Source organism: Centrocercus urophasianus, unplaced genomic scaffold (genome assembly GCF_019232065.1).
Source record: "Centrocercus urophasianus isolate 14NV4802_14NV808 unplaced genomic scaffold, USGS_Curo_1.0 seq_12, whole genome shotgun sequence".
Classification (NCBI taxonomy): domain Eukaryota; kingdom Metazoa; phylum Chordata; class Aves; order Galliformes; family Phasianidae; genus Centrocercus; species Centrocercus urophasianus.
Window position 1 is genome coordinate 9,005,171 of NW_024884364.1, and position 27,312 is coordinate 9,032,482.

At 39.1% G+C, this 27,312-nt stretch overlaps 2 protein-coding genes across 3 annotated transcripts in view; one reads left to right on the top strand and one right to left on the bottom strand.

Annotated features, from left to right (window-relative positions):
- The window catches only part of CMSS1 (cms1 ribosomal small subunit homolog), a 229,784-nt gene that overhangs the window by 175,672 nt on the left and 26,800 nt on the right, over positions 1-27,312 (bottom strand). Inside the window, exon 1 of one of the 2 annotated variants that reach the window (XM_042809999.1) lies at positions 17,622-17,673. The exons of the other annotated variant lie outside the window; for it this stretch is intronic. Within the exon in view, the coding sequence (XP_042665933.1) occupies positions 17,622-17,658 (37 nt within the window). The 5' untranslated portion in view covers positions 17,659-17,673. Of the gene's footprint in view, positions 1-17,621; positions 17,674-27,312 lie in introns of those variants that run through there. 2 annotated transcript variants of the gene reach the window in all.
- LOC122155794 (filamin A-interacting protein 1-like) overlaps positions 19,552-27,312 on the top strand; it is a 30,434-nt gene continuing 22,673 nt past the window's right edge. Inside the window, exon 1 of the mRNA XM_042810001.1 lies at positions 19,552-19,625. The gene's annotated coding sequence lies outside the window, so the exon portion shown is untranslated. The remainder of the gene's footprint in view (positions 19,626-27,312) is intronic.

Sequence of the window (27,312 nt, forward strand, 5' to 3'; positions counted from 1 at the left end):
AGTGTAAATTACAGGTCTTGTTTGCCACAACCCATTGCAATGAGAAGCTGGCCGTGAGCCAACCAAAAGTGAATAATTTAAAACACTCAATCAGTTACATTCTAAGGCATTTTGTTTAGTGTTTAATAAGCTCTCGAGGGATGGTGAAATTACTAAAGCATATTGTCTTGACATGAGCTAAAACAGTCCTCTTTCATCACCACGTTTTTGGGAATTTGACATTAATGCATTAGATCAACTAATATCTGTATATATATACACACATGCACATGCATACATACATGCATTCATTTTTGTACATACATACATTAAGATACATTTTATCATTTTGAACATCTGATGTTATTTATTAGCATTCCAACATTCCACCTTCAAACTGAAATTTTCATATTTGGTAAAATTTCTATACATATTTATACGTTCATTCTTCCATCTATTCTTTCCACTGGATTTCTTGTTTTATATATGAAGGGGGAGCATAATCAAATGCATCACACACAATGCATGATGAATATAGGGAAGGCTACTCAGGAACTGTTCTTTGGTTTATCTCATTATATGACAAAAGAGAGCTTCCACTAACATAAAAACATGTTAACTCCAAAACTAAAATTATATCCAAAAGCTTTTTGTTTCTGTTATTGATAAATAGATCATGACATTCACTCCCACCTGAAGTTTCTGAATCTAAGAATTCAGGAATATCTACTTAGCCTTTACATGCAAAACATGTAAGGGGCAGGACTCAGGGACAAGCAAGAAAAAGAAAGGAAAAAGATTTTTCTGAGATCAAATGTATCACTTTTCGGAAATCAAAATGAGACATTATCACCAAAGAAATTATCCTGCCTCTGCCTACCCTGCAGTTTGGTTTGTTGGGCATCCTAGGCCATTCTCTGTTAGAGAGTCCTCACATTATGTTTGACTAAGTATAACATAATATACTTTGCCCTAGCATAGTAACACGAAGGCTCCGATTTCAGTGGATATCATTATTTTTAAGGTTTATTTAGGACCAGTATTTTAGAATATACCATGACTGCTCATTGTACGTTTTCTTTCACTGTGTATCTTAAGAAATTCAGGACGCTATACAAGCAGCAAGGAGCAAACAATACCGATGCTTCTCAAAACAGCATTTTACCAGTTGTGCACAGGAAAGGTGCACAGGCTGATGGGGTCACCCTACACCACTGCATGGCTGTTCTCATCCTTGAGACAGTCCACTCACAGTGGTTCCACTCTAAATGTGTGCACATGCCACACAATTTCTGATCTTAGGCATGGGATCTGCTCAGTTGCAACTCTACCATCATCTCAGCAATCAGTTCAATAGAGGGCATAAAAGGCATCATGGCCTCCAGCCACAAGATTTGTGAAAGGGATGGAAGAGCTCTAGGGAAAGATGGTAAAAGGAAAAAAGCCCGGTGATGTGTTCTGGCAAGCTGTGCCCAACCCATAGGTCACGGAATAGCTCTCCTGATCTAAAAATGAGGCTTGGGAAAAAGAAATTAGGAAAAGGCAGTTATCAGCTAAAACCTCAAGTTATCCTTAGATGCACAAACTTGGGATGAGGTCTGGCACAGAGTTACAGATTATGGTGTATAAAATACATACCCTGCAAGCTTCTAGTTTATCTGTAGTTCTTACAAGTGGTACTGGCAAAGCACTGCCTAAGGACTGACTGAAATGGCGGGAGCAGCAAGACAACGAGGGCTCCATGCCAGCTTTGGGTACTTGTCCCCTCTCATAAAGGATATGAGAAAGTTTGACTAATCATTTCTCACCAAAATATAACATAAAACATAATTTAGAAATCTGTAAAAGTGATTTTGCAGATTAAACAAGATTAGATTTTGCTAAGCTTCGTGTTTATAGTTTGTCTTTCACAGTATCAACAAAATCCACACAGGATTACACACAGAAAAGGTTAGGCTACACTCCTCAGCTGCTTTTTGTGTTGTGACATTTAGCATTGCTGCAGGTTACTAAAGTGAGTCAAATTGCACAAGCTTGAAACCTGTATATTTTGATGTTTGATCAAGAGAAATTCTTACTGTGAGAAAAAGGATCCAATAAAACTTCATCTCCAAGTATGTCTGTCAAGTAAGGAAAGCTTCAGCCTCTATAAACAGCAGCACACAGCTACTATGTATGTATTGCATTTCTCTCAAAAACAAAATTACAGTGCACACCTCCATTTTAAGTTTCTTTAGCAACATTGTGAAAAGCCAGAAATTCTCCATCTGTAATTTAGAGGAAAAAACAAAAACAAAAACCAAACAAACAACCAAAAAATACTAGGAAAGATTAAAGTAAATTTTGTAAAACTTAGTTTAGTTTATTCCCTACTACAAAGTCATGATGAAATGGCAATGACTGTGCTTGGTGGTACCCTAAACACAAATAAACAAATGCGTAAAAATAAAACTAGGATGTTTTGGCTTCTTTGGAGGGGAAGGGAACAAGGGGAAAGGAATTTACAACATTTATTCCATGAAAGGAGAAAAAAAACATATTCAACCATAAATGTAAAAACCCTGACATGATGACCATAATCTCAAAAGGTGACCATATTTCAATTACTGTCATCCATTTACATTGTGGAAAATATTTTATTCATTAGTCTACATGGAAGCTTTTTCAATACGCTTTCATTTCTCCACACTGATTAGCTAATATCATACGATTTTACATCATTTAAAAACATACAAACAGTTTCCTTAAAAGGAAATAGTATAAAATAGCATCAGATGACATTCTAGGCTTTAAAAAACAAATAGTTACAGAGGATCTGTATTCTAGTCATCTTACGTCCTTTTCTTATAATATTTACAAACTTTACATCATCATTTGCAATAAAGTCCTAAAAGCATTAGATTTGCTGTCTGTTAGTTTACCAAGAGTATGCAATTCTTAATCATCTCTGGGCAGATTTACAACATAGAAAAGAATCTACAAGAACAGCAGCAATGTGGGCAGGCTGGAGAAGTAAACAAGAAAACTGAGCCCCAAGACCCACAGCAGAAACTCATCCCAGTGGAACAGACCAACAAAGCCTACATCAAATCCTGAAAAATTTACTCTGGTGACACTGGACAAAAGGAGGAAATTATTTCCAGGGTTCTGTATCCCAAAGAAGCTTAATATCTACCCAGGTTAAAAGTCTCAGTTTAGAGAATACTAGCACTTTCTCAGCCTGTACCAAATATGGCAGTGATTTCCAAAGCCTCATTATAACCAGTACCGACTGCTGTGTAACAGCACAGATATGACAGGAGAAGGCAGCCCTGCACTGATGAGTTGTGCCACTCGGCAGTGGAAGTAGTAATAGTAGTAGATACGATTTTAGAACTTCTGACACCTTCCTACACCCCGTGGAAAGGTACCTAAAAGTGAATGAATAACAAGGTTTTGGTAAAGAAGGTAAGGAGAAACGCATGATGAGACCACTTAGTTTCACATCCTGGGTGGCAAATTGAATGGGGTTTCAGAGCAGCAGGTACAATGTACGTAGCTGGAGGAAACAGACTTCTGATCAATGCCCTGTAATTCTAGAACCAAGTAGTCAAAGGTAGACTGGGATCAAAATGCATTTCTCCCAAAGCCCTGGTAATAAGCCAAATTAATATGACACTATATAATGAAGTTTAGTTCCATCTGCACCAATAGTTGAGTCTAAAATATAGCAGACTACTGAAAATGGAGCATTAGATGGGTTTTTATTCAGGCAATGGAAAATATTCCCCTTCCAAACCGATTGTCCCACTCTTGTCACAAATACTCAAAGCAGCTCTCCAATTAGTTCTAAAGAGCATGCTTGGTCAAAATCTTCTCAAAGACTGACGCATTTGCAGATCTTGAACATGATCAGCAGCCCACTGATACTTTGACATGATTACCTACCTGAATTCTCCACAAAGTAGATGGAAATTGGGCACGTTTTCAAAAATTAAGAGCTGCACACATGCACATATCAAAGCTCTGAAGATGTGTTTTATGCAGCCAGTAGCTCATAAAAAAGAGGAACTGTTTATAGGGCAACTGATTGCCAGGTCTTACGGAAAGAAGAAGTTCCTACAGCTCAGCTGATCTTGAGAAGTATATGTTGCTGCAATAGGAAAAAAAAGCAAGACTTCTAGTGGCATAAAAGACCTTTCAGGCATTTTAGCCTTCAATCAGGAAGGAGCTGCAGCAGTAGCTGGCTCTTATCCAGCATCCTTTGACTGAGGACAGAGATAACAAGGAGCAGTAGAGTCAGCAATGGACACGAGAAAAGTTAGGAAGAAAGAAAAGGGATGAGTTCATTTGTGCTGAAAATGTTAGCATTACACAAGAAATGGAGACACGTGCACATATTCTCCATGCCCAGCAGGCAGCCTGCACGTCTGTTTGAAATTTGCTCTTCTGCAGGACTTTTGCCAGCCATGGCACACAGACAAGCTGCAACCCTCATGCTTAACAAGGCTATACAAATCATGCGGAGTTTCTCACACCATAAAAATGTCACAGTTTCATGGTTGTGGAATACCATGATGTACATGCTGTCAGTTAACTCTCTTCTGTCACCTGACAGTGCATATTGGTTGATATAATTTTAACAAATATACTGAAGCAAAAAGCTCTGTGTCACCCAAGGCAAGTCATAAGAGCAAGTCAGGCCCATGCAACAGCCAGTTCGTGAAAGACTCAAAACAGGGATACAAAACGTAGCTATCTCCTTCACAATTATTTTCTCATAAATTGAAACCCAAACAGAACACCAGAGGGACAGAATTTCCTTAAATGCACACTGCAAAACAGACTCTTAATCGGGGATCAGAGCTCTAAGTCTTTATCCTATTTGACCCACATTGCTCCAGACCACATAGTGACTTTCAGGATTCTGCGTGCATGTAACTGACTTCACCAAAGTCAACTTATCAAAACAACCCAGCAAACTAGGGGACAATTGAATGCAGAAAAATAAGTAATACAGAAGTATATTTAAAAACCTAACCAGCTCCACAGATTAGTACAAATACCAGATACATTTCCCCAGTGCTTAGTTAGAATGGGTGACAACAAAAATAATGTAAATTGGTTTCCTTTAGCAACATTTGTTTTCATCCTTTTTGGCTATGGTATTTGCTGTGATGTCATTTACTATGGTAAAGAAATGAAAGAATCCCACAGCTCAGATTTCTCAACTCTTCAGGGTGCTCAACACAGAGTACTAATTAGGGAGCTGTTAGAAAAAAAAAAAAACTAGATTTAGTTGTTTATCTGTTCTTAAATACTGTGTGCTACTCTTCTCCATTCCCAGTCCAAGCTGAAATGATAGAGCCTCAATCCTTCACCCCAGCTCATTTGCTGCTCTAGCAAAACCACCTCATAAATGAACATTACTTTATGATCTTGTAGGACTCATTTCGAAATTAAACCACCAGACCATAAAACCCCAGAGCCAGAAGAGGTCACAAAGAAGAGTGAACAAATCAAAATGTCACTGAGTTCATTTTGCTTTCCTATGGAAGGGTTTAAAATCTCTGAGGAGCACAAGCCTCAACACACAATGGATCAAGCTGCATTCAGTTGCTCAGTTGCAGCTTTCCAAGGGCCACACTACCCTTGAGAAGGACAGAAGCCATATTTCCAAAGGCAAATATGGTGAGGGGCATTCCTATCAGGTTTGCACAATCATTTTTCAATAGAAAGAAAATATTCTACTTTCCTCCTGAGCTTTTTTTTTTTTTTTAGAAAATATTCTCTGGACTGAAGAGTTTTCAGTTGCAGGCCAAACTATGTCCCTGAACACTTACTTTATATGGCAACAAAAGGCCTTTAAGACCAGTTTTGATTTTGACCCTCTCAGTGATGCTCTCACTTGCAATTGATTATCTCAGTACACAAAATTAACCAAAACAGAAAGAGCTGCGCATTTCCTGCATGCCACATACAGTTGGGGAGGCTGCATTTTGCTTACAATTGTACACAGATGTGTGCTCAGGCTAGCAATGCTCCTTTGACTAAAGTTAGTGGGTTACCTCAGCATGTACTTCACACTGGAAACGCTATTTTGGGTGATGCCTCTTCTCCTCAATAAGTAGTAAATCTTACGTTGCACTGATCCATAAACATTCTTGCTAACTTAACATGGTAAAAGAAAAAAAGAAAAACAAAGAGTAAACAATATGAAAATATATGAGGTTTTCATTTCTTCCTCCTTTAAAAATGAGAATATGTTTGAACGCAGGGTTGTGTTTTGCATCCAGATTTTCCCTCTATTCCTTGGCAAAGACACTCTGAATCTCGCACATCACCTTCCATTCCCTTGGAGAGCTCTCTGGACAGACATTATGAAGGAACTGTAAGACATGGGCTACATACAGAAAACCTGAATAAATGGAGCAAGCATTTTTGTCTTTAAATAAATCAGTCCCTCAGAAGTTAAGTGTACCAATTATGTGGCTAACATTAGGGCAACAAATTTTCCCTTGCCTTCCTATTGCCATATGCCTGTCATTTTTTTTCCCTACAGTTTCCACTCACTGTTTCAAACATATGTTGCCACTTATGTGCCAAGAAAGGAATCTCTGAATTACCCCCTTCATGTATGATGAAATGGCAGACTGAATGGAGCCAGAGAGAGCACCATTAGCAGTTATTCACACTTCTGTTTTCTCTTAACTTCCTCTTCTCCAAAGTTTATTCCTCTTATGCAAGGGGATGTGTAACTATGAAGCCATCCATGAGTCATGCTACAAAATATATAGCTGTAGCCATGCACTAGAGAATTTTTTTTTTTTTTTTTTTTTTTTTTTTTTTTTAAGGCCACCTTAAATAAACTTTTTCTTCTTTCAGTTTCCAGATGGAGGATTCTTTTGTGAATTGCTTACCCAAGCATCAACACTGGTGATCCAACATTCTTTTCCTGTATACTCATTGCTCAGTTTACCAGTGGTTTGCAAGCTTTGTCCCTGGAACTTGTACTTCCTCGGGGTCAGCCTAGATGCGCACTCCACAGTTTCAGAGCAGTGGGCCTCTAAAAACATGCATAGCTGTATCTATGCTTTTGTTTTTCCCCTCAAGAAAAGACCACCAAAAAAATAAAGTCACGAACGTAATTCTTCAAAGAGGAAAAAAAATCCAGCTAAAGAATCCCCCAGTGTTGAGGAATTCATTCTCCTGAGGGTGGTTATTCTGGCACCTTGAAAATCTGGCTGAACAACTGCCCATGGGGATGGATTATCTCAAGCATTCTAATAACTCAGTAGAAAGAAAAACCTATCTGCTAAAATGGATGCCAGCAGCTACCTTTCAACCTTGCTAACATTAAAGAGGGGTTACCGGAAGTTCATCCATCAGGAAACATTTTCAAAAGCAGATTAAAAAATAACCAAGTGTTTCCAGGAGCTGCTCAATGACAAACACAGAACAAAAGAAAGATGTGTTCGATAGTTTCAAAAGAACTTATCTATCCCCAATAAACTGTTCATGACATAAAAGGAGAGGGTCCAGAGGAAGGCCGTGAAGATGATCAGAGGGCTGGAGCACCTCTCTTATGAGGAAAGATTGAGGAAACTGGGCTTCTTTAGCTTGGAGAAGAGGATGTCTCCCCGGAGCCTTCTCACAGCCTTCCAGTATTTAAAAGGAGCTTATACTCAGGAGGGAGAACAACTTTTTACATGATCTGATAGTGAGAGAACAAGGGGAAATGGTTTTAAATTAAAAGAGGGGAGATTTAGATGTTAGGTTGACATTTTTCATTCAGGGAGCAGTGAGGAATCCCCATCCCCAGAAACATTCAAGGTCAAGGTGCAAGGGGTTGGAACTGGATAAGTTTAAAGGTGCCATCCAGCCCAAGTCATTCTGTCATTCTGCAATTCCAAAACGTGTTATCAAACTAAAATGAATTCTACTGAAAACTAACACCTTCACTATTTTCTTATCTGATGCTCTTACAATGAGTGTCAGCATAAAAAATGCCACTTTGTATTTCTACATCGTGGTGGGCTTTTTGGTTTGCGTTGGTCTGAGATTGTTTGTTTTGTTTTCTGTACATGAGGACACACGGATGGTTTTCAAAGGAAACTGCAAAACCACATGATCAGACAATGAAGAATTACCTTTTTCCTCCATTAAATTCTCAGGAGCATAACGAAACCAATGAAGATGCGCTGTGTGAAACCCAGTATCTTTTTTTAAGTGATGAACATGATCCTGTTAAAAAATTAAAAATGTACTGGTCTTAAGAAGAGAAACTATTCAACATAGTTTGCTTTTGCACTGTTTGTCACTAAGTGACTTCTGAAAATAGTTGGGTTTTTTTAAACCTGTTTTTTAAATGCAATTATTATTGCACACACGTCCCAGTTGTTTTTGAAGTACCAAGATGAATATTTTCAGGCTTATACTTTCAAAATCAGGATCTTGTTTTGAAGTCTTATGGGAGCACTGACTATCAGGGATAGATTTTCAGGGATAGATTTAGACAAGAATTGGAGGACTTTAAAAAATTACCAATCAAATTTAATATTTCCGAAGACACACCGGGAAAGGCACATGAACAAAATAGCTGCCAATTACTCTGGCCTATTTATCTCAAAAAGGAAAGTCAATATTAATGGATGACTCACTGTGGTACTTAACTCAGTGTAGGAGCAAAACAGGTTGGAAGAGATGAGTAAAATTCATGGCCTTGGGTTAAGCTGGAGTTTTCACTGAAGAACAGTCCATGGTCTAAAAGATAAACTTGTCCAAAGGCTGTTGAGCAGTCTTACTTTGAAAGTTTGGTGCAATTTCACCCTTAAAGCACACATAAAAACTATGTTACGACAACACAAGAAATCATCTGTAGATCATCGGATCTACAGGTTAGGATTTTAAGTGTTATTTTTTAATATTTTTTTAAAATACAGTCTCATTTTCCATCAAGTAAGGACCTACCTATTTATTTTATTTAAGCTAAGATCTATGGAGTCCGGCTTCATTAAAGCTAGACTGAGATCACACACAAAATGTCAGCAATAAAAGACCAAACTCTGTATCACTTTCATATACACCTCGAGAGCTATAAACCCTATATGCAATCTTTGACAAAAAAAAAAAAAAAAAAGAAAAAGGTTCTTACTAAAACCAGATTAGTTCTAGACTAGCCTAACTAAAGTTGCCAGACACATAGCAGTAATTTTGCACATATGGTCCTCACCAAGTGAATCCTAATAAGAGCTTAAATTAGCTTTGAAAGACAAATTTAATATCCCATAACCAAAGAGTTTCTTTCCAACATTTTTAAGAGGATCATCTTCCAATAAATCAAAACTACAGACTTAGTGGAAATTGGTCTGCCTCCTTTGAATTCATTAACAACAGGAATTACACCACATGAAATTTCAGCAAACTGGTCTATAAACATGTCTGTAAAAGTCTTCTGGCTCTTTCTGTTGTTTACAAAAGTAAAGTGAACCCTTTATCAATTCTAAAATCTTGTTTTCCCTCAGTTATACCCTTCCCACATTAATTCTATCTCCAGTCAATTGTTTAACACCACAGTGTTAATAGGACGGTTAAGAAATGGTTAATTTTGAAAGATTACGTCTTCCATATGCAACTACCATTCAGCATCCCACCCTAAGGGTACAATCAACCAATAAGAGCATTGTTCTGATTATGTAATGCTTAATAATTTGATATCCCACTTGAGAGCTCTTTTGGATGTAAAGACAGCTATAGCATAGTGACTTTGCAAATAAGATGATGTAATGTTGCTCTGGAAGTGACTGCACTGTAATGAAACATATGAGCATGTCCCGTAACAAGCACACGTTTCAAAAGCCAAAGTACATTTCAGTCTGAACTATTCAACATCAGTTCTTTCCCTTTTTGATTTCTTTGCCTCTTTAGCTCTTAAAGGCATTGATATCAAACCAGAACTAGGATTTTCTTCAGAATTAGCCACAAAACTCCCTCAATTGTAGTTAACAGGTTCTCAAAAAAAAATCAAGCTTGTCAACTTGTATTTATGAATCAATGTGAAAAACACATTGTATAGGTAATTTTAAGAATTAGAAGGAAGTTGTCAAAAGAACACATTAAGAATTTGCGCAATTTTTAAGACAGAAGTTTTATATGGAAATGCAACTTAAATCAACATACATATAATTTAAGAGTCAGGAAGACGTTTTTACTTGGGGTTTACATTCAACTGTTGAAGAGAACACACACACAGTACATTCATTGTCCATCAAAGCAGAAACAGCAAGAGCTTATGAACGTCTTAAGAACACACATGTGCACATAGTTTTAAAAAGACTGTGGCTTTATATATATATATATATATATATATATATATATATAAGCTACTACTGCAGGACAATGAAGAAGCACTGAAAAAAAAAAAAAAAAAGAGAAAAAGGCTTACAAGAATTAAAACATTCTGACATTTACTAGAAGAATCACACAGTGAAAAACAAAATTCTACTATCATCACAGTAAAATCCTTTCTCAATTCAGATTAAGGCTAAATGGAATTTGAGATTCTCTGAGGACCACTCTGTTATATTAGAACTCTTCTCTTTTCCAATGACATTCCTAAAGGAACCAAAAGTTCGATCACAAGCCTCCCTCCATTCAAGTACAAATGCTAAAAAGTGTTTAAATAATTTCTTTCCAGTCACTTTAGTGGGCATCAGTATCTTCACGTGGTCCCTCCCACAAATTCCAATAACCCACTCATTGAATTTCTTCAATATCACACAGGCAGACTAGAATTCCACCTGAAAGTGCTTGCCTCTTTTACAGCTTTTGGCTCCTGCATGCCCTTAAAAATCTGAGATGAGCATAGAACAGCACAGAAAGAGAAAAGCAAAAGTCATATTAACATCTGGTGAAGTCGTCAAAAAAATAACAGAATGGTTGTACCTACCTGTTTCTCCAGGAGATCTTAAAATAAATAAATCATTATACTTATAAAAGGATCCTCAAACATGATTTCCACCTTTCTTTTGTATTACTTAAGTCATTATTGCTATTCCCCAAAGCCTGTAGGAATTCACTGCCAAAAACGGATAGCTTTCCTGCTTTTATGATATACCTAAAATAGAGAAGATGCTTCCAAGAAATCATTTCCCACAATACTGAAGCAAAAATATAGGAAAAGTTCATTTAAATGATCCAAATTCTGACATCAATACATGTGGAAAACATAGTGGTATGGCATTTAAAGCTAAAAGTATCATAAACAGCTCTCAGACACATTTCTAAAGAATAACTCACTGCATAAATCAACAACCTTTGCAACAATCATCCATAAATGTTCTGCAGTATCCACAGATCTTTTGTGTACATTTGCACAGGCAAACTTCTCAGAGCAATTCTCAAAAGGTCAGGAAGGATTTCAGATTTCACTCCCACTCAAGATCTACCAAAGCAAAATCACCAGTAAGGGTTTCAACAAGCTATGCATGTTTCTTCTACACAGGCTTCCATCCCACCAAAACTGCTCCAAGAACTCTGCTCACTCACCACAGTGACCACTGAGCAAACCATACATAGCAGCGTTCAGACATGACTTGCCCTGATTTAGATACACGTGGATAGCTACAAGACTCCATGTACATACTCCAGCTCCAAGGTCAAAGACATTTTTATAACTCCCAAATAAAGTGTTTATTCTTGTCAAGCTCCATATAACCTTACGTCACTCTGGACACAATTTAGGCTTCTAGTAAAATAATCCCTTCTATTTCAGTAGAGTTGGATACATGTATTCTCCTCTTTACTCAGAAGGAGTATCAAAAAGACTGATTTTTTTAATGCAAGAATAGCCTTTGCTCATCTACTAAGGGGATTCTGAAATAAATAAAACCAGATGATCAGGGTAAAACAAAAATGCAAAGAACAAAAAAATTCAAGCCTCACAAATGCAGACATCTTAAGAAAAGCCAACTTTAATCAAATTTTATCAGGTCATCCACAACTGGGTTTTATTTAACCAACACAACATATCTTAGGAATTTGGAAAATATTTTTTTTTTTTTTTTTTTTTTTTTTTGCAATTGCCAGTTCTAGGCCTCTGTTCCTCATAAGCAGAATCCAGACACTTCTTTAGGTATTGCTTTGAAAGTTTAAATAACCATAAATGTTGCCATTTTTCACAAAAAAGTTGCAAGCGGTATCATAAGCACTGTGTTACAGTAACTAGAACTGATTTCCTCCTTCTGTCCTCGCTACTGGCTAGAGTTATGCATATATTTTTACCTATAGATACGCATATGTTTTTATTTTTGAAGGAAAAAATAATAATACTGAATTTACCATGCTCAAATCTTTGTATTTCAAGGATCACCTGAGAGCTCTAAAGCCTGCACCACTGTATCACCCTCACTGGGAAAAACAACTTATGTTAAAAAGATAAGAAAGATTACAACTTGAAATTATGTGTTCATTTAAGAAGTCAGCTTACTTAATGATTACTGAATGTACAATGGGTTTGGTAGCAAAAGGACTCACTTCAGACTTCCTTTATACAAAACTGCATTACTATATGAGAGAACCCAATGCATCTCTACCTTTAATCAGTTCTACATGGTACATCACACGATCACACACATAACATACACACAACCTTTTCTGAATTGTAACTATCATTCAACTAACGGATACTGATCTTTACACTGTGAGCTTCTGAGTTCAATGGCTAGAGCAAACAGAAATAATGCCCTGGGAGAATGCTTCCAACCAAGTTATCAAGGGGAAACAACATTCAAAGGAAAAGAACAGAAATAGATTAAAAATAAGCTACCGAACAACCAAACCAGACCAAAACAACAACAACAACAACAACAACAACAAAAAAGAGAACAACCAAAACAACACAAGGTAAAGGAGACAATAAATCACAGGGAAGGTTGCAGGGAAGACTGTTAAAAGAGCACAGAATTGTAGACACTAACAAAAATATTTTGTCTTTGCTTCAGGTGCTAAAATAGAATTGCCTTAAGTCATTTCTTTGTGCTCTAGAGCAGCATTCAAGAATGAAGCAATCTGTGGGTTATTCAAGCATTTACTTCATCTCCTGAATGACCTTCTTAGTAACAGCCCGTCCTGTTGACACAACTTCCAAAGGCATGAGATCAATAAAAATGTCCCAAGATACAGGCACAAATTTAAGATTGCTGACTTTAAGGTAATAGGTATTAATGTTGACATCTTTCTTGCAGGCTGCCATACAAACAAAAAAAAGCCAAATTAATACCTTTTTGCATTTATTCTCCTTCCTCACTCAAGGATTCTGTGAAATTTTTGTTGCAGACTCTAAAGCTAAGGAGAGTCAGAGTCTGCTAAATACATTTCCCCATGCCCAAGAGACTCCTTGAACAGTACCTGCTGTGGGCAATACTAATACAAAGAACTACACGAGACAACATGCGAGGAGATCAAGAAACTCTCTAAATGCTTTTCCAGACTACAGAATTGAACCACATGACAAAGTCACATTTTTAAACCATTAATCTATCAGATAGCTCTGCAATTCTGAATCCCAAAGGGATCAATGTTTTTCAGGGTACGCTACATCCCTGGGAATCCACAATCTAAAACGCACTGTATGGGATACACTTGCCTCTGTGTTTTTTCTGTATAGATTCATTGAATCACCAATAACTAAAGTCTACTGTATGACTAGTGAAATTTCAGAGAATAAGGAAAACATTTTAAACTGTATTTTTAGCAGTCCAAGGTACCTGTGGGTCAGCATCACTCAGTAACCAGTAAAGAAACAACAGACACAAAGGGAAAAGTATTAGTGAAGAGACGTTCAGTGATATGGAGGAACCAAAGGGATAATTTGATCTACATCAAAAATCTACAATTTGTTTCATCTGCCTCAAAGCCCTGAAAAGAGCAACCATCACTGACACCATGCTTAGGTCATGCCTATGCAGCAAGTTAGGTCAACAGCTCAGAAAGATTTGCTCCATTTAATATAATGACTGGACTCACAGCTTAGGTTAACACACAGAAAAAAAATCCTGAGACAGGGATTCATGTGGAGCCTGATTTGAAGCTTAAAATGTGTCAGTCACCACTTCAGTGAAGTTCTACTGCTTTGGCTGCATTTAAAAGGACATGGAGGAAGAAAAGTAGGCAACTGAGTGAAGTGCCGCTTTTTTTTTTTTTTGCTGGGTTCCAATGACTAAAATGAAGATTTTCTACTGAAAATACGTTCTACTTTCAAATATGTCTCTATATACATAATTTAGCTCCCTCCAATCAGGCCCCAGCTGGAATACTGTGCCCAGGTCTGGAGCCCCCAGTACAAGAAAGACAGAGAGCTACTGAAGAGGGTCCAGAGGAGAGCCACAAAGATGATCAGGGGACTGGAGCACCTCCCCTACAAAGACAGGCTGAGGGAGCTGGGTTTGTTCAGCCTGGAGAAAAGAAGGCTGCAGGGTGACCTCATTGCAGCCTTTCAGTACCTAAAGGGAGCCTACAAACAGGAGAGGAATCAACTCTTTGAAAGCATAGATAACAGCAGAATAAGGGGAAACGGTTTTAAGTTGAAGGAGGGAAGACTTAGACTAGATATCAGGGGCAAGTTCTTTACTATGAGAGTGGTGAGGTGCTGGAACAGGCTGCCCAGAGAGGTTGTGGATGCCCCGTTCCTGGAGGTGTTTGAGGCCAAGCTGGATGGGGCCCTGGGCAGCCTGGTCTAGTTTAAATGTGGAGGTTGATGACCCTGCCTGTGGCAGGGGGGTTGGAGATTCATGATCCTGAGGTCCCTTCCAAATGCAGGCCATTCTGTGATTCTGTGATCACAACCTCCTTGTGCTACCGCATTAATAGTGAAATGGCTGCCATACTTCCAGAAACAGCCTGAACAGACAAACATATTTGCAGAACAAAAATTTAAAAAAATTAGCGCAGAACAACACTAATAAAAACTTCTGAGTTCAACCTGTTTGGTAAAATACACTATTGTGCAGAGTTTTCATAGACCATGAAAAGTTATCTCCATTCATTATGCAGAAAATTTACTTGGCCAAGATTTATATGTGAAGACATACATATTAAATTCAGTTAATGTTTGCTCATGGCAAGGTCTGTCCCACACAAAAATGCCTTTTTCATTAAAATTTATCTTGGCTCTATATACAACAGGACTCCATCTCACAAAAAGACATGGAACATTTGCCAGTTCCTCTTAGGAGAGAAGTCATTAGTAACGACATGAAAAGATGCTGTCATACACTTCTCATGGCAGAGCCCAACAAAAAGGGATCAAATTATCCCTAATATTTGGCTAGGAATTTTGTTTGTATCTGACAAAGTGGGGAGAATAATGGAATCTGCAAACAATAGGGGGCTTTGGGAAAATATTTCTTCCTGCTGCCAAAAAAATTAAAAAACACACAGTAATGAAGATATGAATCTCTTTCCGTCCACAGTCCATAGTCAGGACACATGAATCTTAAGAATGTTATCTTTAGAACTTTCTCTTGCTTTCCCCCCTTGCCTTCCACATGCAATTTATCAATAGTCACTGCATTTCAGACCATCTTTTAGCCACAGTGACATTCATATTTCTTCCCATAATATTTAGAAAATAATACATGCAGTGGGATACAAAATACTAAAACAGTCTTTACTGATGAGATCTAAGAGATTGTCAACAACAAAGCTAGGAAAAGCAATAAAAACAAATTGAACAGAAAATTTTAAAAAGATGTTATTAATCCAGGAAAACATTCAGAAAGCGAGCCCTCTTCTATTGACTTAATGGTAAAACTCCCATAGACTTCAGAGAAAAGGCTGAGTATACGCTGGATAAAAATCCTTGAAATCACATGAGCTATTAATACATTAAATGTCAGATCCCATTTATACAAGCCACTAAATTAGACTTGTCAATATTGTATGTATTTCAGTATTCCAGTATCCCTTGCAAAGCTTAAGCAGAACTCCATCCAAGAAAACAGTTTTAAGTAATGTAGAATCCTAACAAATGCCTTGATGGTATTTGTACTTCTGTAAATGTCTATTTTTGGAATATGAAAGTAACCTAAAGATTTAGATCCCACAGAGAACTTTGAAGACTGAGCCTCAGCGATTCAACGATATCTACATGGAGGAAACATGACTAAGAGCCCAATCCAGCCAAGAATTTCAATATATCATTAAAATCAGGCTTATGCTGAAGTCCTTACTTTTTTCAACAAAAATACACAGGACTATGTTTAAGTGCTCTGTTGAACCGAGGCCCAAGTTCTAATTTCCTTTATTTATCTTAGATACAAAATGGCTACAGGAGGGGGGGTCAAACGCTGCAATAGATAGCTTATGGGTTTAAGGACACTGGAACAGCTGCTATGAGCTGCTAAGGGAAGAAAGAGAAATAGTTTTAATAGTGCAAATAATGGGAAGAAATTAGATATTTTAAGATAGAGTCTAAATAAGAGGCTCAAAGTCATTTAGCTTACTTGCCCCATCTCTTCCCTGCCTGCTAACCTGCCATCTTTCCAGCTTCAATTTTTTAAAGTTGAATCCTAAGATAGTGTGGGTGCAAATAATAAAACAGAATGGTAAGCAGAGAGAGAACAGAGACTAGAAAGAAGATACTGCAAACAGGCTGCAGGGAGCAGCCCCACATTGTCAGAGAATGCAACAAATAAGGTTTTCATTTCGTCTTCACTCTCTACAGATCCACTTTCTTTTGCTGTCAACAGTACCTGCAAATACACCAGCTCTGAACAACTCTGACTAGTAACTAAGGAAACCAAATTGGTTCACAGGGAGCAATGGAAAGTGACAAAGACATTTTTTCCCTCCTGTGAACTTCATCACAGACAGATCTGCACCTAGAGATAGTGGAAGACACTGTGAGAAGGCAGTAAAGGAGAGCTTCTCAGTCTCTAATACAAGCTTTTTATGTTACAGGAATCCAAGAGCTGGAATTCTTAATCATGCATCTCCTTAACAGTGCTTGAAACAGTGCTGTGCTCTGTCTTTTATGAAGTGGTGACAATGCAAGAGAAGGAAGTCAGGTCACTGCACACTCAGCTGATGCTCTTTGACAAAGCACTTTTGCAGAAGGTCACAGATGTGCACTTTTATATCACAGAGGAAAATTAATTAAGAAACTTGAAGTTCATACTTCAGCCGTTCCCAGATGTAAAAACAGATTTACAAACAGGAGGATTTGCATTCCCTGTTCCCTGCTCTAGCCTGCCCCCAGACTGTCAATAAACTTATCACCAGCACTATCTGACCCGTGTTCCTAGCAACTCGAAAACAGAACTGGAACACAAGGATGCTCTTTTGTTTACCTGCTTTTAAGAAGTCTTCTTCTAAGCTGTTCCTACGCTACAATAACTCTTTCAGTGTGGCAGAACAAACATGCAGGAAATTTTCACGCAATGAAGACCAAAGAGATAGGGGATGTGTAGGTAAAGGGGAAGATGCACATGAACAAAAAAAAAAAAAAAAAAAAAAAAAACAGAGAAGGAAAGAAAAATCATTAAATAAAAAAGAAAAATATTTTTCACTCTAACTATCTGTATGGGTAAACACACATTTAGAAGATTGCATACAAATTTAACTACCTTTAACAAATACATTACACACGGTAGTCCCCTACTTACCTGATTCCCACCCTGTAACCTTAGTTGGATGCAGCATTCCCCACAGCTCACTCTGTGACAGTCCCTGCACCTGTCCTCTTCTTCCAGATAACTGCAGAGTCCCCACAGTAGAGCACGTAGGTGACTATGAAACCAACTTCATGTTTCTCATACCAAGATCACCTTGATGAGCTGCTATGTAATGCAAATGCCACATCAGCATAGTACTTTTAAGAAAAATAACCCAAACAAAATAGTAGTTCCCAAGAACTTTAGCCAAGCCTCCATACAGCCCAATTCTAGCTGGAAGACAGGCTCTTTTTTGTTTGGATTTGGTAAATCTTCTTACAATACAAAATAAACATTATCCTGGTCTGTCCATTGGTATTTTCACACAATACATTGTTATCCCTAAAGTCAATTTTTAAAGGATCAATACAGAGGTATGACACTATTAAAGAGATCTGGAAGATTTTGATCACACCAGCCTGAATTTCCTCAAGGACTTACAAGGGGACAGCAGAATCCTCCATGCACACAAGCAACACACTTCTGAATAAGCTCTAGCTTATTCAGGCACAGTGCAAAGGCTTGGTTAAAAAATTCCACCTGAAAAACAAATGCATTTTTAAGACTACGTTCATGATAAGTATGTGCAAGTAGCAAGGAGATATCTTTCTTTTTAATGAAACATAAACATTTTAATCACCATTTGTCTTCAAACACATGGACAGCACCCCCAAACAAATGAACTGCATTATGTAGCGAGGCAGTGGCACAGACTGCATAGGAAGGTGGTGGAATCACCATCCCTAGAGGCATTCTAGAGCCATGTAGACACGGCACTGAGGGATGGGGTTAGTGGGAATGGTGGGGATTGGGCCAGGTAGGTCATATGATGAGTACATCATAGCAAAGTTTATCTGAAGACTAAAATTCAAATGTTCAAAGTGAATTGTGGAGGCATCTAGTCTTAAGAGAGCTGCACTAAACAGCACGGAATGCCCTTCGCATGGCCTAATTTACTCATCAGCACCAGAAGAGTTTATTTCAGTAACTTAGTGGAATTTCCACAACAGATCTGACTGTTATTTCAGGTATTTGTTCCTTGTGTTCTCCATGTTTATTCAGGGTGTACGCTGAAGGACAGGGAATACAAGAGATACGCTTTAAGCTCCACAGTCTAAATCCCTCTTTTTGGCCTTCTGCCTTTTTCCTAAATATTAAAACAAACGACTCATTTCTCTAAGACCTTACTAAAAATAGCCAGTCGGGCCACTTAATTGTGTTAGCTGGAACACAAACATGCGAGAAGGAAAGGGCTCTGCAGGAAAAACACTGAGGGGAGAAAAAAAAAAAAAAAAAAAAGAAAAGGAGGAAAAAAAAAAAAATTTCATCTGGCCTTCCCATCATCACTCGGAGAATTGTTTGGTAGTTACATCATCAGGAAATAAAATACTATCCTCCGCAGACCCCGACTCTTTAAAGAAGGAGGGGAGAAAAAAGAACAGGCTGAAGTTCCTATCACCCTCTGAGGAGCTGAGCTAAGATCAATTTTTCTGTCACGGGAAAAAGCAAGTGAGAGAAAAATAAAAAATAATTAAAGAATAATAATAACCCCTTCGGGACAAGTTACTAAGGGAGATGCGGTTGGATATGACATACCCACTCTTTTTTCAAGTTCCAGCCTAACTGCAAAGCGTTACAGCTGATCAGCCAACAGCTCAAGTGCCTGCGTTACAAGTGACCTGCCGCAGCCCGGACCGTTCCCCCGTGGTCCCTGGGCCACGACCCGGCGGGCACGGTTGGGGGCACGGCTGGCGGCACGGCTCCCCGCAGCGCCGCGCCGCCACGAGCCCGCTCACCGCGCGGCGCCTTATATGGCGCGGCCATGACGTCATGCCGCCTAGGCTCGGGCCGCCCGGCGCCCGTCCCGCAGTGCTGCCGGCGGAGCGGCGGCGGGAGGCGCGCAGCCCGCACGGTCCCGCGTAGCCGGCTCTTCCCTAGCGGCTACGGGAGCGGCAGGTAAGAGCGGGCGGGCGGGGACGGCCTGCGGGGACCCTGCTTACGGAAGGGCGTTGAGGAAAAAGGGTGAAAGCCGCCAGGTTTCACCGGGATTGCTGGCAGTGCATCCTATTTCCCTGTAACCTGGCATAGGTGCAGAGCAGACGACAGGAGGGATTAACTCAGAGGTGAGGAAGGAGGGAGGTGGGGATGAGGGAGCTCCTCCGTAGCCGGGTAACGTCGCGGCTGCACTGCAGCTGCGTGGGAACGCAGCAGGTAGGGCTCCTGCCCCTCTGCACTGCCCTTATCCGCACAGGTGGTGTGCTGGGGCACACGGATATCTGCGAGCGTATGCTCAGACTTCTGAGCAACTTCTGCTGTAGTTCATGGGGCGATGCGTGAGTTGCCACAGGCACGATTCTGCCCGTGGGGCTGCGCTCTGTCTGAACCGAGCAGTTGCGACCAGCTCGGAGATCGACAAACTTCCCAACTTCTACACGCTGCTTCCCTCTTCCGTGTCTTGTGTGCAAGTGTCAAGTCACAGCAGCGCTGAGCTGTCAGACGGTGAGAAGGAAACTTTAAATCCCGGTCACCGAGCAAACGAATCTCGAAGGATAGCAGCCGCTGCAGAGCGGGATGGGCACCCGGTAGGCTCGGCTACAGCCTGCGGCTGTCAGCTGCAATTTGCGGGGACGCGCTCCTGTCCCCGGGCTGAGGAGCTGTCATATCTCCGCTTGTAGGAACAACTGCGCTCAGGTCAGCTCCACTGTGCTACCTGCTGATTCAGGCTGCCAAGCAATGCTCTCCTGAGGCTCATGTGCGCTTCCAAATGTTGCCGCGAGACCTTTAAAGTCGGACAAACTCTACTTGAAAGAAGAAAAATCTGGTTTTGTTGTTTTCGTTTTCCTTAATATCAAGCTACGTAGCTACAAAATACTAGTACAGGATCGAGCTACGTAGCTACTAGTACAGGCAGCAGAAAGCTGTGGAGATTTTTATTTATTTAGTTTCATTCAGTTCTTTAAACCTTTCAGAATCCTTGTTCAGAAAAGTTTAAGCTGCTATTATACAGCCATACTCATTACTGTGCTATCCTGCACACAAGGCATGGGAGACTGAGAATTGAAATCCCTTGTGAATGTTTTCGGGACATTTTTCCTCTAAAAACAAGTAGCAAACAGTATTTGAGTAGTCATTTTCTACATGGCTTTAAAATCCTTTATAGATATACACTTCCTTTCAAACATAACTCAGGTATTTCTATATTATATTATTATAACCCTGGCATTTAAATAGATGTCATGTTTCTAAGGTAGTTTTTCTTGTAACAAGCAAAATTTACACTTCCGTTGATGCCATCAGTCCACCAGACTACAGAATCACGGGAGCAATGTCTAGTATATATGGAATGAAACAAAGCCCATAAAGCAGAACAAATGGAAGTTTATACTAGAAAACTAACACCCCAGATCAGCATCCTAAACCCTTACCAAGCCTTCTGCTTGCTATTCTATTGTAGCTGCAGACTAGCAACCTAATTCTCCTTCCCTGATAGATTTTGATTCCTATACTTTATAAATTCAGTCAATTTAATACTTTAAAAATGCATTGGCAAGTTATAATGTGGAAATGTTACCTAAATTATGAAAAGACATGTTAAAAAGCAGAATTAATAAGCAGCCCTTCACATATATCTGAAGGAAAAGGAGAGGCTGAACTCAAAGGACTACAGTATGATAAAGTAAAAAGCATATGCAGGAATACTATAAATGCAATAAACATGTTTTATGAAGGTAGTAACCAGAAATAGAGGAAAGCCTATCCATATCTAAGAGACTACTTCAGCTCTTCCAAATCCAAAACAGAATAAAGGCAATGTGTACCATTATATTATTTTGATAATATCCTAAGTGTCATCTGTACTGTGAGTACTACCAGTCTAATGCAAATCCTGATATCTGTTAAAAAATAAAACTACTTCATTTTCCATAGTTTGTCTTCCACACACCTAAAGGGAAAACATTCTTTGCCTTACACCTCTAAGACGAATTTTGATCTAATTTCTACTGGTAAAAGTCCAAAATAATTAGACTTGGGTATAACAATTAACATCTTTCATAGTTGTTTCCCACCCCACCCCCCCCACAGTATTGTGTGCCTTTGTTTTGTCATAGATTTCCTAGTACATCTCGAAACTATCAAGTTTTAAGTAAACAAAATGTTAGCTGATATCACTTAACACTAAGAGGAAAGAAAACAGTAAAGGGAAAGAATAATCATGTAATTCAGTCTTCAGCACCTGGATTTCTTCTGTTAACTTTCTCTGGACCTCTCAACTTTTTTTTACAACAGGTAATGTAAAGAGAAAGTGCTGTAGGAGCAAGCACCTCCTCCAGAAATGAGGGTCAGCCTCCTATCTAACTGCATTGACCCTTTGTTCCTTCCCTGTCACTCCCTTCCTTCCACTGACCGATGTCACATAAATGCTGATAGGGGAATTTTTAGAGATTGATCTCATGGATCAACGTATCTAACTTGCCCTTATTTTATTTTCCCCACCAGTACCAGTATAAGCAAGTCACTGCTTGATTTGGCTTAATAACATCACCCCTGTGTTACTTACCTAATGCTGGAATGATTTATCACATTTGTCATTGTCATGGGAGGGAAAAAAAAAAGAAAAGAAAACCAAACAGCCTGATTTTACTCGCAGCGACAGTTTGCATTTCATGTCAGTTCTTAAAAGCTGGCACTTTTCTTTAGAAAAAGTCCTTTATCGAGGTAGGCTGGCATGGGAAAGTGCACAGCCAACACTCCTTGGGAGCTCTCCTGCACACAGCTTCTCTCAGATCCTGGGTGTGGTATCACCAGAACACAGCTCATTACAGATGCAATTAAAATACCCTGGAAAATATCTAAGTCAGAGAGTACTAAGGAGGTTATAATGTAGGAAGACTCGCCTTTAAAAACCATCCTATAAAATTTAATTCTGACTCATTAATAGTTCCCTTTAATCCTCCAGCCTGTCATCAAATTGATGTGAATTAGAAACCATGCCTTTCCATTAAAAAACAAAAGCTTTCACTGCTTAGGTTTGTCTTTTCATAAATGGATTCTTCATAAATGGATATCCACAAGGTTTATCTTGAGTTTTCTCAATGTGGTCGAAGGCTTGGTTAGTTTCAGTCCCTCACTCCTGCCCCCTAAGAGGGTAGGAGACATTGCTGAAATACTTTAAATCAGCACATATGAGTACATATAAGCACAAGGCTGAGCTTGTGCTTATGTGAGGTAATGGGCATTCTGTGTCTTAACACCTCTCAGTCTGTTCCACTGATGTTGAGGTTTGCTGTGTTTCCTGCTAGTGAGACAAGAACCACTCTGACTGCAACTCTGGCACCATCTTGTCTCTGGGAGGTCAGAACAGCACCTCGCTGCCTGACCGATGGAGCATGCCCACCATCCTCAAGCGTTCAGGAGTTCAAGGACATGCTATTTGAGGAATTCAGTAGCACAGCTTAAAGCCTGTTTAAAGGCAGTACAAAGCCAGTCCCACCCGAAGCATTGCTGGCTAAGCAGAGTGACAGAACCGAGGTGACAGAGCAGGGGAACATTCCTGCAGTAAGTGAGCACCAGGTTATCCAAGACAAGTGAACACCCAGCACCAGCACCATGTAACCCTCCCTTAATTATAAAACAGAAAGCTTGAGGGTGAGAGTTCAAACTGACCTTGTTAGGCAACGCTTCAAAACAACTACAAGTCATTCAGGTTGATAAACACTTTTTTTTCCTCTGTTGCAGAAGTCACCCCTTCTGCTACAGCTCATCGTGCATGTTGTGATGACATTACACACACTTTTCTTCAGCCTTGAGCTGTGTGTGGGACCTGTTGCTGACCACCAGAGTGGCTGCCATGGTCAAGAAGCAGAATTCCTACTTGCAGAGCCCACCCGAGCTCAGGCTTCCACAAACTGTTAGAGAAGTACCACAGGCAGGGTACACAAAGCTCTGATGAACGTGACAGAGAATGCAGATGCTAAGAGTGAACTGAAATACTTCTGACAAGGAAAAAAATACCTAGCTATCAGACACGTTTATGATCTTTGCACAGTTCCACAATAAGACCATTTCTAGTTTATAAAAAACCTTTCTGCTAATCTTGCCAGATGTTTTGGCCAGTATCATTCACAGCATTCACACCCAACAGGACAAACAACATTCAGTTTTCATGTTTATACAATATCCAACACAATCAACATTGAGACCTTGAAAAGCCTTACCATTATTTCTTTTTAAACGTGGGCTGGTGGATTAATCTTGCATACATTTCAGGGAAGTAAAACAATACATGAACCAAATTTCATTGTCCTTTACAGGCTTCCAAAGGCCTGGGAAGGAACACGACAATTACACTGAAGTCAGAAGAAACAATAGGTTAGAAGGTTTAGAGATCTCTCAGAAGCAGCTTAATAAATGCCACAGTTGTTTTAGTTTTTAAACTTTAAAATGCTCCTCTCAGTAATGCAGTACTTCAACTTCAGTCATTCCACTTTCAGATCCCTTCCTAGAGAAGAGGAAAGTGAATTAAATGAGCTTAATTTGTACCTTAAAGTTTGGCCTCCTGAACTTGGGGGTACCGCAGCACCACATTCAGAGCAGCTAGCCCCTGACCTATGTGTCTGAAATCCAGCACTGCTCGTATTAACTTGGATGTGGCTCTCTGAGAACTAACTCATCAACAGCTATTAGTGTATAGGAACATGGGAAAAAACGCAATTTGCTAATGCTCAAAGCTAAAACATTTTCTTAACTTGCAAATAGCACCATATTCTTTTATATGTAAAGAGAAAATCTTTTGACTAGCAGCCCACATCAATCCTAAATTAAATATGGAATTCCCTTCAGTGAGAAGGCCACCATGAACTTCGGCAGACTTAAAATTTCTCCTAAAATATGTGTTTCTAAAACCAAGTCTTATATATAAATCATTATACACATTTGGATGCATATGGGTTAACAGGATAGGGGATATAAACCCTCTGAAGCAAAGTTCTCAAGTACAAATTCTAGATAGGACATTCCAGTTGGATAAAATAGATTGCATGTAGTGCAAGAAGCAAGGATAACAGTGTTTAGGCTTCTGCTAAGAGGTGGCACCTTTATTCCCTTTTGGTAAAATAGCAGAGAAAAGCTGACAGTAACCTTAAAGCTTAAAGATTTTGCTAACCTCTATAAAGGAGAAGCAAAATGCAGCACAACATAGACAGGAGCCTTTAGGAAAGTGTCTGCTTGTCCTTGCCTTGTTCCCATTCTCTGCTTGAGAATCTTTGTAAATGGCTAGATTCTCCTGTTTCAATCAGGATTAACTGAGAGGAAAAATATCAGAATTTGACAAGGTAACTTTTTATAACCTGTATGCGACCCTTGCATATTTCTAGTTAAACCAAACAACTAGCAAGTTCTGTCTAGAGATAATGGTGTCTTTTTTATTTTCAGCATTTGAAATAACTTTTTAAATTAATGATAAAAGCTAAAATGTATTACATCAGAAACATACTGTACATGAAAGCATGCTACAGGTCCTTCATTTATAGTTACATTTGAAAATAGGTAAATGTAACCTAAACATCACAGATCATCAGCCAAGAGGCAAGAAAAAGAGATCAAATAGGGCACGTAGCCAAATGCCCTTCAGTCACTTAACAATACTCAATTATAAATCAGTCTGGGGTACAATCATGAGGTAGAGATTGCTTGACTGAACTAACAGTTGTTTGAAGATCAGGGAATACCTGGAGTCCAAAAGTCTTTATTTGAAGGGGCAAGGGAAATAGAAATTCACAGACTTTCCTCTTTACTAAAAGATCAGAAGTAAAAGAAAATTCTCAAACTATCATTAATAGCTCTCAACTGTAGCTTTCCATCCTACATTCTAAAACAGCGCAAGATCCTCTTGAAGAGGATCAGTTTGGAGAATGTTAATGTAAATCCCCAAGAAGAGCATCTATGCTAAGGATTTAAATGCTTTAAACGTCTTGACTTTGCACCTTTAAATGATTCACTGACTATTCCCAGGCCAAGGTGGACCAGTGTCCTACTGAAACAAGAGAAAACACAACAGCCAAGCATCTCACACTTCAAGTCTCAACACATTCAGATGTAGGAGACATAGAGCAAAACATTTTGGAGGATTAGGACAGATGGCAAAGAATTGAGCTATTTTCCAGGCAGCAATGTCCACAGAATTGCAGCTTCAGTACATGGAACTGTGCTGAGAAGCAATCTGTAATATACCAGGATAGTTTTAATACAATTTTGGAAGGAACCATACTACAGATTTGGAAACTAACAGCATCCTTCATCACTTTTTCTAAGCTATCTTTAGCCAGTGAACTGCACTGTAATGCATTCCTACAGTCTCCTTTTCACTTACGTCCTCCAAGGTGAAGTGCTTTAAAAGTCTATTTTAGAGAAAACAGATACCTTCATATTAACAGGCCACTAAGAAAAAGATGTATGTTTAGCTTCAAAGGGAAATCTCTGTTTCATATAAGTGTTATTACTGTTCTTATTGCTTCCAGTCTTAGCTACTAGAAAGAACTGCATCCATATCAACAAACCTGATTATATTAAAATCCCTTGCTTTTTTGGAAAGCCTTAACAGCACTGCTTCGTGCAACTCTGCATCACAGAAAACTTGATCATCTCAGTCTAAATTTTCAGTAAAAACTGAGGTTCATGTTTTCTGCCCCGAAAACGTAGAATGGAGTGCTACCCCAGCCCAGCCTTCAAGCACCCAGAGTTTATTATACACAGAGCTACATCAGAAGCAAAGCACACCAAAAAGGGTTTATTTTTGTCCTAGGATGTATGTATATAATAAAGACTTTATGGATACGAGCAGAACTTCAAGAAGCCACATAGTTTTGTCCTCCCACACAGGAGTGATGACACTGACATCACGCCTGGGGAATGTTTGTCTGATTGTTTTTATGTATCTCCCGTTCCTCAAAATGATGGAGAACTCAATGTCTTCTCAGAAAATCCCATTAACATTTATCTTACAATATTTAATCTAAATGTAATAATTACAATTTAAGCACATACATTCTTGTCATGTTCACTGAGTACATGAAGAACGCATCCCAGTTTGCAGCCAACTTCCACCTTAGAGCAAGTGGCCACTGTATGACTGACTGAGCAGCCTACCCAGCATTGGTGGCAGCAGAAAGTTCAGCCTCTCAGTTCATCAGAAGCATGCATGGGAGCATGGAAAATTCTAAATTTTATCATTGTTGCTAGCCAATAACATACAAATAAGGCCATGCCAGCATAACAGAGAGGCACAATGCCTATATTGCCCTTCGATGAAAATGTGGCCCCAGACATTTACTTCTATATTAAACGTGTGTTAAAATTGTTTTAGAGAACATCCAATTCCTGTAAATGTTATGGGAAAATGACATTTATGACTAACCAGTCTCCTCTGAGAAACATGATGTGTTTTTGTTGGCTAAATTCCATCTTCTGTCATACCAAAAATATTAACTAATTAAAGTAGAAAAAAGTTTGTATGAATTGGATACTTGCACAATCGTGCTCATTTCTGGTCAGGACAGCAGCACAGCTCCAGGTGAATCAGGTAGCAGAAAAGCATCTATTTACCCAACTGCCTCCAGAAGAGCACTGGTAAAGTGGAGGTCCACCT